The 15,563-nt window shown below is 32.6% G+C and overlaps 2 protein-coding genes across 2 annotated transcripts; one reads left to right on the top strand and one right to left on the bottom strand.

Moving 5' to 3' along the window:
- Nucleotides 1–981: 981 nt before the first annotated feature.
- Nucleotides 982–4,142, bottom strand: LOC109811011 (transcription initiation factor TFIID subunit 9). The gene is made up of 2 exons (XM_020374637.3): nt 3,727–4,142; nt 982–1,572 (listed from the first exon to the last, which is right to left on the bottom strand). Exons 1-2 carry the CDS (start codon nt 3,988–3,990, stop codon nt 1,303–1,305), a joined length of 534 nt encoding a protein of 177 aa, XP_020230226.1. The 5' UTR covers nt 3,991–4,142; the 3' UTR covers nt 982–1,302.
- A 3,144-nt stretch (nt 4,143–7,286) lies between these two features.
- On the top strand, nt 7,287–14,033 carry SFR2 (Glycosyl hydrolase superfamily protein). Its single transcript, XM_020374621.3, has 11 exons — nt 7,287–7,651; nt 8,462–8,789; nt 9,156–9,294; nt 9,566–9,732; nt 10,736–10,957; nt 11,297–11,465; nt 11,544–11,777; nt 11,878–12,027; nt 12,116–12,245; nt 13,135–13,605; nt 13,791–14,033. The coding sequence occupies exons 1-10, from the start codon at nt 7,480–7,482 to the stop codon at nt 13,332–13,334; spliced, it is 1,911 nt and encodes a 636-aa protein (XP_020230210.2). The 5' UTR covers nt 7,287–7,479; the 3' UTR covers nt 13,335–13,605; nt 13,791–14,033.
- Nucleotides 14,034–15,563: the final 1,530 nt, after the last annotated feature.

The following is a 15,563-nucleotide window of genomic DNA, read 5'->3' on the forward strand; positions in this document are numbered from 1 at the left end:
AGGATTTTCATGTTTTTTTTTTGTCCTTAAAAGAATTTAAATAGTAAAATAGGAATAGTAATCTCACTTTATCCTTCACTTGCACCCTTTTACATGAAAAATTCTCAATTAATTTGATATTTCTATTTTTCTTTAATTAATGAGCAGGATTTGATCCTGACTTGAGTATAAAATCGGTGTAAAAAATATCACTTTATGTTTATAGAAATGGATCCACTAGGGTAACTCTATCCTATTAAAGAAAAAAAAAAAAAAAAAACCAGCGTCCTCTTGCTTTTCCATCCTCCTCCCTCGCGGCCTTTACCTGCATTTTATATTAACTGATTTTGGTAATGTATAAAAATATAACCACATAACAAAAATTAATTTTCATGATGAATCAAATCTTTCCAACAATATATTTTGGAAAATTGTTTTGGAGAAGGGTAATTTTGTTATAAAAAAAAAGGGGTGCAATGAGGAAAACGCGACAAGAAGACCATACAAGCCAACTCAAGTGGAGTTGATAGGAGTACCTTTGGTGAATCGTCCAAATTTGCCTGATACCATGGTAGATGTGTGCATGCAGAGATACACACCATGTACAGTAAAACTGAAATTTTAATAGCTTAGGGTCACATCAACGTATCACGTTGCAATCCTATATTAGCTTTTATGTTCTTCAGGCAGTAGTGAGCTATCTTGATTCGACAGCTATCTTGCAACATATGGCACCACTTATTGTATCAGCATGTATGTCTTATTTGTTCCGATGAAAAAGCCTAAGAACAAATTACAAAACACATTATAAACAGGGTGTACAGAAACTGGCAGCTATGCCTATGATTGAATTTGCCTATTGCATCATAGGACAAGTCACAGGAGCACGTACAACAGTCCTATTTTAACAAATTGTTATCTATTCAATCCAAATTTACCAATTGAAATTGCATTTATACGCATAACTCACTTTTTCCTTTAAACAAATTGATCAGAATACGGTAAAAAATTAAACTCGTTATAAATACTTTAAATTAAATTTAATTTCAGAATTTGCATGGCTCCAAACCAACCACATATAGCTGCGGTGAGGATGGTGTTCACAAGGACTTCGAAACAATACACATATTAACATATACTGACCATAACGAGCCGGGTGGAAGCCATTCCATTTCAATGTTCAAAACTAGTGGATTTTACAGAATAAAATAAACAAGGCAACAAGCTACCATTTTAATAGATTTTTGTTGCTACCACTGTTGTACAACAATTACACAAGAGCAAGAGCTAGACTAAAACAACAGTGACAGATAGGACTTAAAATTAATCCTTTAGGCGTTTGGGCAGGGGAAATGACACTCTTTGATGGGGATTCTGCTGCATGTCTGCCTTTTCTTCCTGAGATGGGTTGGGAATGGTGGCTTCTTCATCCTCTGTTTCTTCTAAAGGTTCCGCAGGCCTCTTGTTTGGAAGTGCAAACTGGTAATTAGGACTGATCAATGTGTCCTGATCAGGTGGAAGTGGGATGCCAGGTCCTGCTATAGTCTTTGGCAATGGTATCTTGTTGCGGTTTTGAGCCAACTCCAATAGCACCTGGCAATTGATTACATTAAACATTATCTTTCAAGATAACATATTATTGCTTAAAGAGAAGAGCAAATGCTATTGGGTCACCAAAGAGACAGATCCTTTCAAGCAACCAAATATTTCCAGATTGCATGATATGGTAACTACCAAAATGAAAATCAGCAAAAGGTTTCTACTTTCTAGATAATTTAGAATGTAAGTGATAACCCCGTCCCACTAATTAAACGTCAATGTCAGCCACAATTCCAAACAAATGACAATTAGAAATTAACAAAAGATTAATTTCTGCAAGCTAGTAATAAAACTGCAACACAGAAGGGTGGGCCTCAGAAAACTAGAGTTTACACAAGGCTTATGTGCAATTTCTTACTTAATCCAGTATGATAATCTAAAAGAAAATTTAATAAAACTGTATAATACAGGTGCTAGTACCATGACTGTCATTATCAAACTGACAAGTTAACTTGTATAATTGTACAGGTTTACAATTCTAAGAAAATTGATTAACTCACTTGAAAACTTGTTCTTGCACAAACTTGGGCAGACTCGAGCAGATTCATTCATAGTATCATAATTCATACACACTTGGTCAGAGTCTAAACCTATATCAAACGCAATGATCAACCCACTTGTGCAAAACCACAGCATTTTAGGTGTCAGGGCCTTAATTTTAATTTTCTGTCATGCATGAGCTGTTCAAGCCTCAAAGAACACACTGTGCTTCCAACGGATCTCAAGCTGGTTAGTGTGAATGAGTTCATGAAATATCTCAGCATGAACCTAGTTCCAACACCATCTCTATCTCACAGTAACAAACTCGGTGCAAATAACCTTCCTCCACAAACCAGTGTCCCAGCTTGAACCCAGTCACAGGCTCAATCTCCATCATACAGCAACAGATTTTGATCCTCTGCAGTTATGGGTGTAACTGCATCAATCTAATTCGTTATTTCTTTATTGCATCATAAATTAATTTTAAATTAAATTTATTATATTTAATGGTGAGATTTACAACTGCACCTTGAGCAGTTTCTTTTGAAACTCTACAGCAACTTTCACACCCCACATGGTGATTTATATTTCATCATTCACCATTTTGTTCTGGCAAATTATCTTTGTCCATCAATTTTGAGTTTACAATAATACAATGTTCTATGTGTCCCTATTACAGAATTTCATCGCTTTGGAACTTGTAAGTTGTAATGTTTAATTTGTATTATTGAAAGAAAACCCCTACAAGTTTTTGAGCCAAGTCTACAAACACTCAACTAGTTTGCACTACACTCATAAGTGAGTTTCACAACCTTCTTTTAGTACAATTATCATGTCCAATAACACTATCAAATTTATCACATGTTAATATCTATGCCAATATATAAAAACAATTTCCTATTTACGTACACATTATTCAAACAACTTTAATTCTTTAAATGAAAATAAAAACTGCAGAATAATAATTAATAAAGGTCACAAAGTCTTTTAATATATAAGTTTTATTCTTGAAACTGTTATTGAATAACAATAACTGCACACTACGCCCACTATTGTGTGTATTCAAACACAAGCACGGAGTACATTTTTTCTCACTAGTTTACATGATTTGGTTACCATTAGCACTTATTAGGACAATCATTGTCCACTTACTATTGGCAACATAAATATTCACGAGCGTGGCCATTGACACACAATTACCAAACCTAACACATACAATGAAAATTTAACTTTAGAAAGTCCTCTGGTGGATTTTACTTGTTACAGTATAGACATCTGTACTTCCTGTATACTAGCCAACCTCTTCCACACTACCTTACCACTTACAAACTTCACTACTATCAGCACACCCAATTAAACCAACAACACATGTTTAGATTTTAACAACAAGGTAGAAAATACAAAAATTGGGGAAAAGGAATGCCTAAACCCAGATATCCCCTAACCAGAAGTCAAGGACTAGTCACTCGAAGTACTAAGATCCATTTAAGAGTTTGACTTTGACTTCTCTCCACATATTTTCCATACGCATGAACTTAGGGTTTGAACTCCTAATTGCACTATTGACTACTTTTGACTTGGAATACATTAATACGCAATTTTTTTGTACATGAAACAAAATTGAACGTTGGAAAGGGATATGAATAATTGGCGAATAGTTAATATTACCTCACGAGGGGGTGGTTGCGAGAAGCTGAAGTTGACCTTGGATTGAATCGCGAGCTTAACATCGTCACAATCGATTGCGGATTTTCCCGCGTGCTCTGAATAGACTTGTGCGTCCGTTAACACATCGACGGCGTAACGATACCATAGCTCTAGAAACTTGTGTATGACGCGAGGCTCGTAATCTTCCACGCCCATTGATTTCAGCAAAGACTTGACGATTTTCGCGTCCCTTGGCATTGACGCCTCTTCGTCTTTGTCACCCATGACTATTTAACGGAGTTATTTTCGAGTGTATTGGAGGCGGCGAAGTGGCCGGAGTCGCCGTGAACGGTGTCGGAGGGAGTTAATTCTCAAACCCGACGCCGACGCTGGTGGGTTCAGAATTTCGAAATGTTGGAGAAAAGAGAAAGACTAATCAGAACGCGAGGGCATGAAAATACTTACTTTTGTTATGGGCCTCGTGGCCCACCATGCTATTAAGCCCAACGGAATCCATAGGTTTATTTTGTTTTATTTAATTATTTAAATAAAAATTAAACATTGATTTTTTTTTGCTTTTATTTTAATAAAAAATATTTTTATTTTATAAATTAATTCCATGTCAATTTTTTATATTATATATTTATATGATTTTCTAGACAAATTCTGAGATAATGAACTTTATTTTAATAATTAAAAATTCACAGAAATTAAATACGAATATTTAAAATAAAAATAAATTGAAATATTAGTTAAAATATAATGAGGGTTAAAGATACAATTAAGTCAATATGTAATGTTATTGATTTTTTAAATTTTTTTTATTATAATTGAAAGAGTAATTATAATATGAGAATAAACTTAATATGTTATTAATGTACTAAAGTTGGCTTAGTGGAATATTTACATGATTTAGATGTCTTAAGCTTATTATAAAAATATAATTTAGTGGAATAAACTTTATTCTTGTTATAATAAAAAAATAACATGTTATAATAGACATTTAATCAAAATGTTATAATACATATATATACAACAAATAAACATATCATAAAAAGAAAATGACACGTTCTTTGAGGACTCTCTTGCCCCCTTTTGATTTTTAATGGTCTCCTTTCTCTTTCCTTCTTCCTTTAGGTTTTGTTTGGATTTGAAGATGGAAAAGGAGTGTGAAAAAGGAGGGATTTGAAGGGAAAGTGAATGGAAAGTGAGGTTGTTTGGATTAAGGGAAAGTGAGTGGAAAGTGTAGAGAAAATTTGTGAAAGTTTGTGAGTGAATTGATTGATGTGATAGATAAAAATAAAATTTTTAATTGATGATTTTGTATGATTACTATTTTGTCCTTAGGTTAAAAAAAGGTTTATAATTATTATAATTAAAAGATAAATATAAAAATTTTAACTAAAAAAATAAATATAAGATATTAATTTAAAAATAATTTAATTTAAATATTTGCTTTAAATTTAATGATAAATAAAAATTAAAAATTTAATAGATGAATATATAATTTACACTTTTATCTTTGGATTAAAAATGAGTATAATATTATTTATTGTAAATAATAATAATTAAAATAAAATTATATTAATAGCTATAATTTATTAAAAAAATAATAAATAATGATAAGAATAATAATAAATATTAGAAAAACAATAAGAATCATAATAAATAATAATGATACTAATTATAATAAATAATAATAATATTAATAATAATGATAATAATAATAATATTTATAATAATAAATAACAATAACAAAATATATTATGATAATTATATTTTTTAACATTATTTTATTAATGTTTATGAAAGTGTTATTATTTTAATTTTATAAACATGTATTACTTTATTTTTTGTATATTTCTAGTTTTTGATGTCAATATTTAAATAATAGAATTTTCTTAATATAAAAAAATGTACAATAAAGTCTTTGAAAGTTAATTAATAAATTAAAAAAATTGATAAATCATTGACATAAATTAGAATGAAATGAAGATACATTTGTTAATTGTATAAGTTAATTTTTACCAATTAAAAAATTAAGAAATTTTTAACATTACAAATTTGGGGGTGCATTTTATCCAATTTGGAACGGCCCGTTCTCAACTAATGTTTTTAAGCCAATTTACTAGTTTGGAACGACCCGTTCCAGTTTGGGAACGGCCCGTTCCAGTTTTGGAACGACCCGTTCCAGGATACTAAATTAGCCTTGTTTTAGTATTTTGGAACGGGCCGTTCCAATTTTGGAACGGCCCGTTCTGGAAACGTCTGGAAGCGAAGATATGGCAGCATAATCGATTATGTATGCATACATAATCGATTATGGGTTGGGATAATCGATTATGCTGAGGCATAATCGATTATGCCAGCCCATAATCGATTATGCATGGTGCATAATCGATTATGTTAGCATATTTTTGCTTCAATTTTTCACATTTTTTCAGTTTTTGGGTAGGGTATTATCGGGTTTTTCACAAATCTTACGTGACTTTCATCTCTTTTCTTCGCTTTTGTGCGAGGACGACGCTTCTCTCCCTTTTCTTCGCCTTTCTTTCTTTACAAATTACCGGAAACAAATACTCACTTTCTTCGTCTTTCGTTGCTCGTAAACAGTAAATCACTGGAAACAAACACTACCTTATATATATAGGTTATCAACATATATATGTACCATTGTAATAGTTTAGTTTTTGCAGCGCATTCATGATAATTTAGCTTTTGCAACACATCCATGGTAATTTCCCCCACAATTTCATATTTTGTTCTATACATCTAACATTGTGAAAAAGAAAAAGATATACATAAAATGTTGAGTTGTTCAAAATTCATGTCAAATACTATAAAAAAAAAATGGTGTCAAAGGTTGGACTAGAATTCAAATATTCCGGAGATTTGTTCATGGGTGGGTCTTTTTTTATTTGTTTTTTTATTTTTATTTTTCTTATCTATTTTCAATGGTGATTTTTTTTTTGAGTATATAACCATGCTTGTAATGTTTGGATGAGGGTGGAACAAGAGATGTCGCTAGCGTAATTGATTTTCTTGAACCTACGAACAGAATTTATTAGCATGCTCTATAGGAACATATTTTATTTTGTTTTAATTTTCCACGTTGCATTCATTTTAAGAGTGGTGACATTTAAATTGATTTTGCTTAAAGATATTGTATAAGGTTTATACATGTAAAGAAAAGATTACAATATTTTTTTTTCCTTCAAATTTCTCTATTTAAAACACGAAAAGTTTCATTATGAAAGATTCTTCTTAACATAGCAAAGACTTCCTTAAGTAGAATATAAAAATCAATGATACAAATAACAGGACTTGAATTATTTATAAATAATTCATGTACGATTACTCATGGTCAAATCATCGAGCAGAAATTTGATTCAGAATTCAGAATACTTCTATAAAATACTGCAAATTAAGTGAGATATTGAAACTAATAATTAATGTAAATTAAAAGAGAAAAATGAACTTACTAGTAGTTAGCAGTAATCCAAAGTAGTAAAGTAACATTATCCAAATAAAAAATAGGTAGAGAAAGTCGTCGATGGCATGCGCCACGTGGATGGAACACTGGCTCTCACTCTCACGGTCTCAGTCTCATCTAAGCAACGAAGTTGAGAAAACGGCGGTGAAGGAATCTTGGCGTGTTGTTAAGTGATAAGTGGAGTTGGTTTTGGTTGGGTGAAGTGACGTGGAGATTACGTGCGCTTCCACCATTCTTATGGCTGCGACCTGCGAAAGTTAGTTACCACTACACGCATTTCGATGACGCTCGCCGGACTCTTCCTCACCGCAACCAAGCTCGCCGGAGCTCTCGTCACTCTTTCCGTCGCCGTCAACGCCTTCTCCTACTCCCGTTTCCGCAACAAGAACCTTCGCAAGTTCCGCTCCCCTATCGACGAATCCTCCGACACTCTCGCACTCTTTAACGTCGCCGGTAACTTACAATTAGACACTCTCTCTTATATTAATATCGCGTTTCTCCCTTCCAAAGCTTTGTTCTCATTTTCCGTTCTCTCTATGCCTAACTAATGTAAACGACCTGACGTAAAGTGGCAGTTTAGGTTTACGTCTTCAATTCTGCAGCAACTATATTGTGATTTATGATTGAGTGCGTGGTTTTAATTGTGAATTTAATTAAAAGGCAGAAAAGAGTGTCATTGAATCATCGCAGATAAAATTCATGTTTAGGATAGTTTCTAATTGAACAAATCTTATGATTGAGTGGTCCAATTATGAAAGAGTGTCATCGAATCATCGTAATGGAATTCATGTTTAGCATATTTTTTAATTGAATGAATCTTATGATTGAGTGGTTTTAATTACGAATTTAATAATGTACAGTAAAGACTGTCGTCGAATCATCGTAATGAAATTCATGTTTTGCATGTTTTTTAATTGAATGAATCTTATGATTGAGTGGTTTTAATTACGAATTTAATTAAAATACAGTAAGGACTGACATGAATCATTGTAGTGATGGTGAAATTCATGTTTAGGATAGTTTTAATTGAACGAATCTTACGATTGTGTGGGTTTTGTCAGGAATTTAATTAATTTATAATCATCGCAAACGCGGTCATGTCACCAGTCATTTAAGGATCCCACTGAAATCGTGACCACAACTTAAAGTGTAAATTATTAAGGTGTATGAAGATGAAACTCTTAAATTGTTTGTATGAAAGCATGCGATTGAGGATAAGATTTTTTATTTTTGTTTTTGTTTTTTAATTTTTGTTTATTGCAGAAGGCGAAGATGGATTTTTCTTTGGGTTGGCGACAGCGCCAGCACATGTTGAGGATAGGCTTGATGATGCTTGGATCCAGTTTGCTGAGGAAAAGTGTGGCGAAGGTGGTGGTGACTCGGAGGGGAAGCAGAGAGCGGATGCTGTGATTGGTTCTGCTTCTGCCGACGGTGGGTCCCAGCAGGCCGTAACATCTCCGCGGGGCAGGAAGCCTCTTAAGGTGGCGATGGAGGCCATGATTAGGGGACTTGAGAAGTACATGGAAGTGGAAGGGCAAGAAGAAGAAGAACCGCGTCCTAATGTAACTGCTTGGCATAATGTTCCACGCCCGTAAGCCCAGAGATAATTGTATTTTGATGTTAATTGCAGCAAGAGATGGATCTTTGACTTCCATGGTTGTTTAGGATGGCTGTGGAAGAAGGGAGTGTAAATATTTCATTCCATGCATATATTCTTTAAGTAATATTTAGAATGAAAGGAATAAAATCATAGGTTATCATCAAAGGTAACCTTCCAATATTTTTTTCAAAAACATGACATAAATCTCTTAATTCAAAATGGAAAAATTTGTTCTCTCTTCCCATTCACTCTAACATATATCCTCCATTACGACCCTACCCCCCTCCAAAAATATATATATAAAAAAAAACTGTAGTTTTATAGCTTAATAGAATTTTAAAAATGCCTGATTTTCAGGGAGGAGAGGTTAAGGTTTTGGTCTGATCCTGAAACAGAAATAAAATTGGCCAAGGATACTGGTGTGAGTGTTTTTCGCATGGGAATAGATTGGTCAAGGATCATGCCAGTGGAGCCAGTAAACAGCCTTAACGAATCTGTAAGTCAGATGCTGACGTTTCATAATGATGATGAGTTATGGTGCCATTCATGGTTAAGCTTATGTCAGTCAATAGCTTTTATTTTTATTTTTTATTTTCTCACCAATGTCTCAAGCTTCACCTTAGATTAATCTAACTTAGTCGGGAGGTAAATAAAACCTAGTCAAGGATTGTTTCTCTAATGGAGCTTATGAATATGATTTTCAATTTTAATGTTGAACTTTATCAACTAATTGAATTATAAGTGACTTGCCTGTTGTTCTTTCTTAGGTTAACTATGCTGCGTTGGAACGGTATAAGTGGATAATCAATAGGGTTCGATCAGATGGAATGAAGGTCATGCTCACTCTTTTTCATCACTCACTTCCACCCTGGGCTGGTGAATATGGAGGTTGGAAGCTGGAAAAGACAGTGGATTATTTCATGGACTTTACCAGGTTAGTTGTTGTCTCATGTCTGTATCCCATTATTACTCTACCTGCCACAGACGGACTCAAGTGAGATTAACTGCTACCCCATGCCAGCCAATCTATGGCTGTAAATGAAGTGTATATATATTATCTGATGAATATATATTTACTTGATTGGGTACTATCTGGTCGAGGACATTAATGGCAGTAACAAAAAAATGTTATTGAATTTTATAGGTAGATCCTTTCCCATCAGCATCGAATTTTGCTAAATCGTTGTCCAATTATGGTGGGGAATCAATTACTGCAAAATTACATCTTTATCTCATGTTCGAATCTTTGTTCACTAGTAGACTGGTATATTAACCTGTCACAGACTCATGGCATACAAGTTTCCATTAAAATAAGCTTTTATGACTGACTATATGTCAACAGACAAATACTTCATTCAACGATTTAAACAGAATAACATTATTTAAAATAGTATTGAATTAAATAGGTTGGGTTCTTTGTATATTGCAGTATGATAGCGGGAATATATTAGTGCAGATTAAGCTATGTGAAGTTTATTTATAATTACACAAGATGGTGAAGCGAGATGCCAGGCTTAGTGGAATAGTGAGTGCTAAATCAATATAGCAGGTGGACTAAAATATGTGTGTGTGTGTATTTCCTATTGAAACAGTAATAAACCCTGCTAACTACTAAGAAAATCATTTGAAAGTTAAATGAAAAGTTGATGACATCTTCCTCTGTAAATTCTCCATCTTGACTCCATTATGATACTACAGTTTCAGAGTTTTTTATGTCACATTTAACCATGTTTTATCTCTTCACTGACAACTACTAATTCCATGCATGATTATTTTTAAAACATGTTTGGGAAGGTTTGGAGGCTGAAATTTCTCCTTCTATATATGAATTATGTTTATCAATTTTCTTCTTGTTTAGCTCAAGTTATTTTCTGAGATTTTCATCTTAGGATAGTATACTCATGAAATTCTTTCTCGCATGCCCCCATTCCATGCAGGCTTGTTGTAAACAGTGTTGCAGATTTGGTAGACTATTGGGTAACATTTAATGAGCCCCATGTCTTCTGTATGCTAACTTATTGTGCTGGAGCTTGGCCTGGTGGTCATCCTGATATGCTTGAGGTTGCTACTTCTGCACTTCCAACTGGTGTTTTCCAGCAGGCCATGCATTGGATGTCTATCGCACACTCAAAGGCATATGACTACATCCACGAACTAAGGTGTTTCTTTCTCAAAAGAAGCTTCAGATTTGTTACAAGTTTATATTGGGCGTATAGATCATTAGAAACCTACTGATAGAACTTAAATTTTTTTGTACATTCAACAATGTTTTTATGATATTTATAAAATTCTCTTGGGGTTATCTGTATTATCTTTTTTATTAGCTTTTGATTATGTCCATTCTGAGTTTTTGGCTACTAAATCTTGCTAGTGCAATCAATTGTTTAATCTTTCTCATCCCTTCACATTTATAAGGCTAAACATTTGGAGTTGATCACTTTGGGCTCTTTTCTAATTTTACTTTTGTAATTGTCTGAACTATAATATATTTTTGGCAGTAACTCATCAAATCCAATAGTCGGTGTAGCACATCATGTGTCATTTATGCGACCCTATGGTCTGTTTGATATTGCTGCTGTTTCGCTGGCTAATTCATTGACTATCTTCCCATACATTGATGGAATATCTGACAAGCTGGACTTCATAGGAATAAATTACTATGGGCAGGTTTGCTTTATTAACCTTGACAGAGCGCCGTGCATGATATCTGGCATAAGCACTTGACAAGTCTCACATTTATTTCAGGAAGTGATTTCGGGTGCAGGCCTGAAGCTGGTGGAAAATGACGAGTACAGTGAATCTGGTCGTGGCGTATACCCTGATGGCTTATACCGCATGTTGCTTCAGTTCCATGAAAGATACAAACATCTAAACATTCCCTTCATCATTACTGAAAATGGGGTTTCAGATGAGACAGATTTGATCCGCCGGCCATATATCTTTGAGCATTTGCTTGCTGTTTATGCTGCCATGATCATGGTTTTGACTATGAATTAAAATTTTATTTGGTTGAAAAAATTGTGTTATTCTTTCATAAACACCGATTTCATGTTAAACCTTTTTGTAAATTGTTCTACAGGGTGTGCCCGTGCTTGGATACCTATTCTGGACTATTTCTGATAACTGGGAGTGGGCCGATGGATATGGTCCCAAGTTTGGACTTGTTGCAGTTGATCGGGCAAACAATCTTGCACGGATCCCTCGTCCATCTTACCATCTGTTTTCTAAAGTTTGAACTCTCTGTCTGCATTTGTTTTTGCATTATATTTGCTTTGTCTAAATTCTGGATGACAATTCCTATGGGTTCTTCATTGTAGATTGTAAAAACAGGCAAAGTTACACGGGAAGATCGTGAAGAAGCATGGGATGAACTCCAAAGAGCTGCAAAAGCAAAGAAAACAAGACCATTTTATCGGGCTGTGGATAAACACCGTCTAATGTACGCAGGTAATTATTTACTCCAATAATTTCAACTAACGCAGGTAATTATTTACTCCAATAATTTCAACTAACAATCTGTCTATTGATTTGTGGGCTTGTGTGTTTCTTCTGGATTTTATATATTTTCTTTTTGTCCTTTGTTTTAACATTTTGTTTTTCCAATGCACAGATCTTTTTTGCTGTGGAACTTTTATCAATAATTTAGTCATTTAAATTTATGATAGTTATTTCGTGGTTCCTGTTTGACTAGAATCCTAAATGACTGATTTATTACGTTTAAATATAAACCAATATTTGTAATTTGGACCACATCAAGTTTAAGATGACTATTATATTCATTCGTCGATGACTTTAGTTCTCACACTTCTATTTTATGAGTACCCTATGGACGGAATAATACTTGACTTCTGCAATCAAGCACTGCTGCTTGCTTTAAGAAATGGAATGACCTCCTTTCTATCCAACACAATTAAATTTCCTGACACATCCAACACCATTAATCAAATTTTAGCCTAGAACATTTCCAGCATCGTGCAAGTTAAATGATCTTGCCTTAGCACTTTTCGACACATCCAGCACCATTAATACGTGATATGACCATACAGTTTCAGATCTTGCCTTTATTGTCTTGCACACATATAAACTAAAGCTTAGTAAGATCTCACCTAATAATGCAGTTGATACCTTAGCACTTTGTCCATATATTAAAAGAAATATAACACCTTGTGTCTGGTGATCATGTTGAATAAAGAACTAATAGAAAAGAAAATGTTGGCAAAGTTGCTTCATTTGAAACATTTAAAAGCTTATGTGCAGAGGTATGAACATTGTTAGAAATTTCTTATGGTGGTTATATGTACAAGTGTCTAACATGTCTTCTTGCTTCTCGTGACAGGTGGACTTGATGAACCTGTACAGCGACCTTATATTGAACGAGATTGGCGATTTGGTCATTATCAGATGGATGGACTCCAGGATAACTTGAGCCGCTTCTCAAGATTCATTATTCGACCATTCTCATTGTTCTCCCTAAAAAGGAAAAGAAAACCGCAAAAGAAGAATGCCAAATTAATTCTTCAACCTCTTGAAGCTTAGCAATTGATAAGTTACCTATGTCTCGTCCCAAATTCTATATTGAGTGATGAGCGCTTTCAATTTCAATATTCAATACAAGATACATCAAAGTCTAAGTTTCATTATGTCTGTAATATTGTACTGGGAGTATTGTAAAGCTTATTTGTCTCATTTTTACCAAGAAGTCATCATATTAAGATAATCACTGGAGGGTAATCTTGTCCCTGTTAGTGGAATGTCATGTCTTGTACCCTAGACATGCGTAAAGAATGCAAGTTGCTGATCATTTAATGTAAGTAAGACCCTTTTTTTCTTCTTTTTTTTCCAAGGAACCATGATCTCCTCTTTGTTATGGAGTGATATACTTATGTCCAAGTATTCCCAATTCATACAGTTCATGGCATACATATCTGTATATTATACAGAATTTCATCTCTTTATTGCTCTAATTCACTTTAGATGTTCTAAAATGTGCAGCCAAACTTCCAAATGTCTCAGCTTTCTAATTATGCAACCCTCACAAGAGACAGAAGAAGATCTGGGAACTTATCGCTTCTGGAAATGGATGAAATTGCTCGGAGCCTCAGTGTTGTCGGGGCAGCATTAGTTATCACGTTTGTATAGCATGTATTCCAGTTTTGCTGCATTATTTAGATAATATATAATGCAGTGCACACAAACATATGAATGAATTTCGACATGATTTAAGTTGTTTATTCATCTTTGATCTTTACATAATTACATTCATGCCCTAACCCCGACTGTATCTAAGGGGAAGGAAATTCTAATTAATTAGTTATTACGTTGATCACAAAATACTGTTCCCTTCCGTCTTTATTAAAAGACATAAAGAAATTATTGTCATTTTTTATAAGACTTTATAATTTTTTTTAAAAATATTAATTTTATTTTATTAAAGATTGTGAGAATATATATTTATTGTTAATTGAATATCAAAGAGAGAATTTGATAAATAAATATTTTTTCTTCTTTTAAATTATTTAATTGTCATTTATCAATTTTATTGGTATAGGTATATAAGTTTTAATATGAAATAATATATTTACTTCCTTCATAAAAATTTGATGACAAGAAGTAAGAATGGTATAATTAGTCTATCATAATTTTGTTTTATAAATTTAATAAAATTAATTAACATAATTGTTTATAATATTGATCTTGTGATTTAACTAAAAGTGTCTCATAATAAGGATTGAAAGCAATATTAATTAACTATCAATAAATTAATGGTTAAACTAAAATTGCTTAATTTAAATATTGAATGGTAAGAATTATGAAGTAAAAATAACTAAAATTGCAAACAAAATATTATTGAGAAACTAAAAGCATAATTTAATTAAACTATTTAAATGTCTTTAATCCTTATAAAATGAGTTGGTGTTGATTTTAGTTCCTGTAAAAGAAAATTCTTATTTTTCATCCTCTAATATTTGAAACTATTATTTTTAGTTCATATTATTATGTAATTATTTTTAACTATTTGTTTGTTTAGTAAAAAGTTAAGTAATTATTTCAAGTATTAATCATAAGTGTTAGTAACACCATACTAGTGTGTAACATATTAAAAAAATTATAAATACTTAAAATAAATGTTATTTATCTACTTAAAATGATTATTGGAAACTAAAAATAATGATTTTCAATTTTAGAGAGATAAAAATCAAAGAAAAATATTTTACAAAAAACAAAACTAAAATTTACTTATTTTAAAATGACCAAAAACAATATTTACAACCAACAAATCATTGATTTAAATGATATTGAACTTGATCTTCTTAAGTAAAATTTTGAATTTGAATTTTGTATAAAAAATATAATTTAAAGGAAAACTTTCATTGAAAACGAACAATAAAATATAATATTTACGAATTTTAAAAAAATAAAAAATAAAGAAAAAAAATACATTAACTAAAATTGACCTAGAATTGAGTATAAAAAAATAAAGATTCATCGTGATTCTTTTGGGAAATTGAGAAGGCTAAGCCCAAAAAGAGAAGACTATGCGGCAATGAAATGAGGAATAGTAACTCCATAATATTAACATCATATATATATATAAAGGCTAATACGAGGTGGGGTTTGCTTGTACACTATCACTTGAGGACCCAACCTGCAAGCCATGTTCATCCTTTGAATTTCCACAGATTATTCGACATTGAATCTTAGAAATGTTTTACGTGTTTGAATGCAAACCCTCTGGACTCTCTTTTCTAACAAGAAATGTTTTAT

Source organism: Cajanus cajan, chromosome 5 (genome assembly GCF_000230855.2).
Source record: "Cajanus cajan strain Asha chromosome 5, NIPB_CcT2T_4, whole genome shotgun sequence".
NCBI classification, from domain to species: domain Eukaryota; kingdom Viridiplantae; phylum Streptophyta; class Magnoliopsida; order Fabales; family Fabaceae; genus Cajanus; species Cajanus cajan.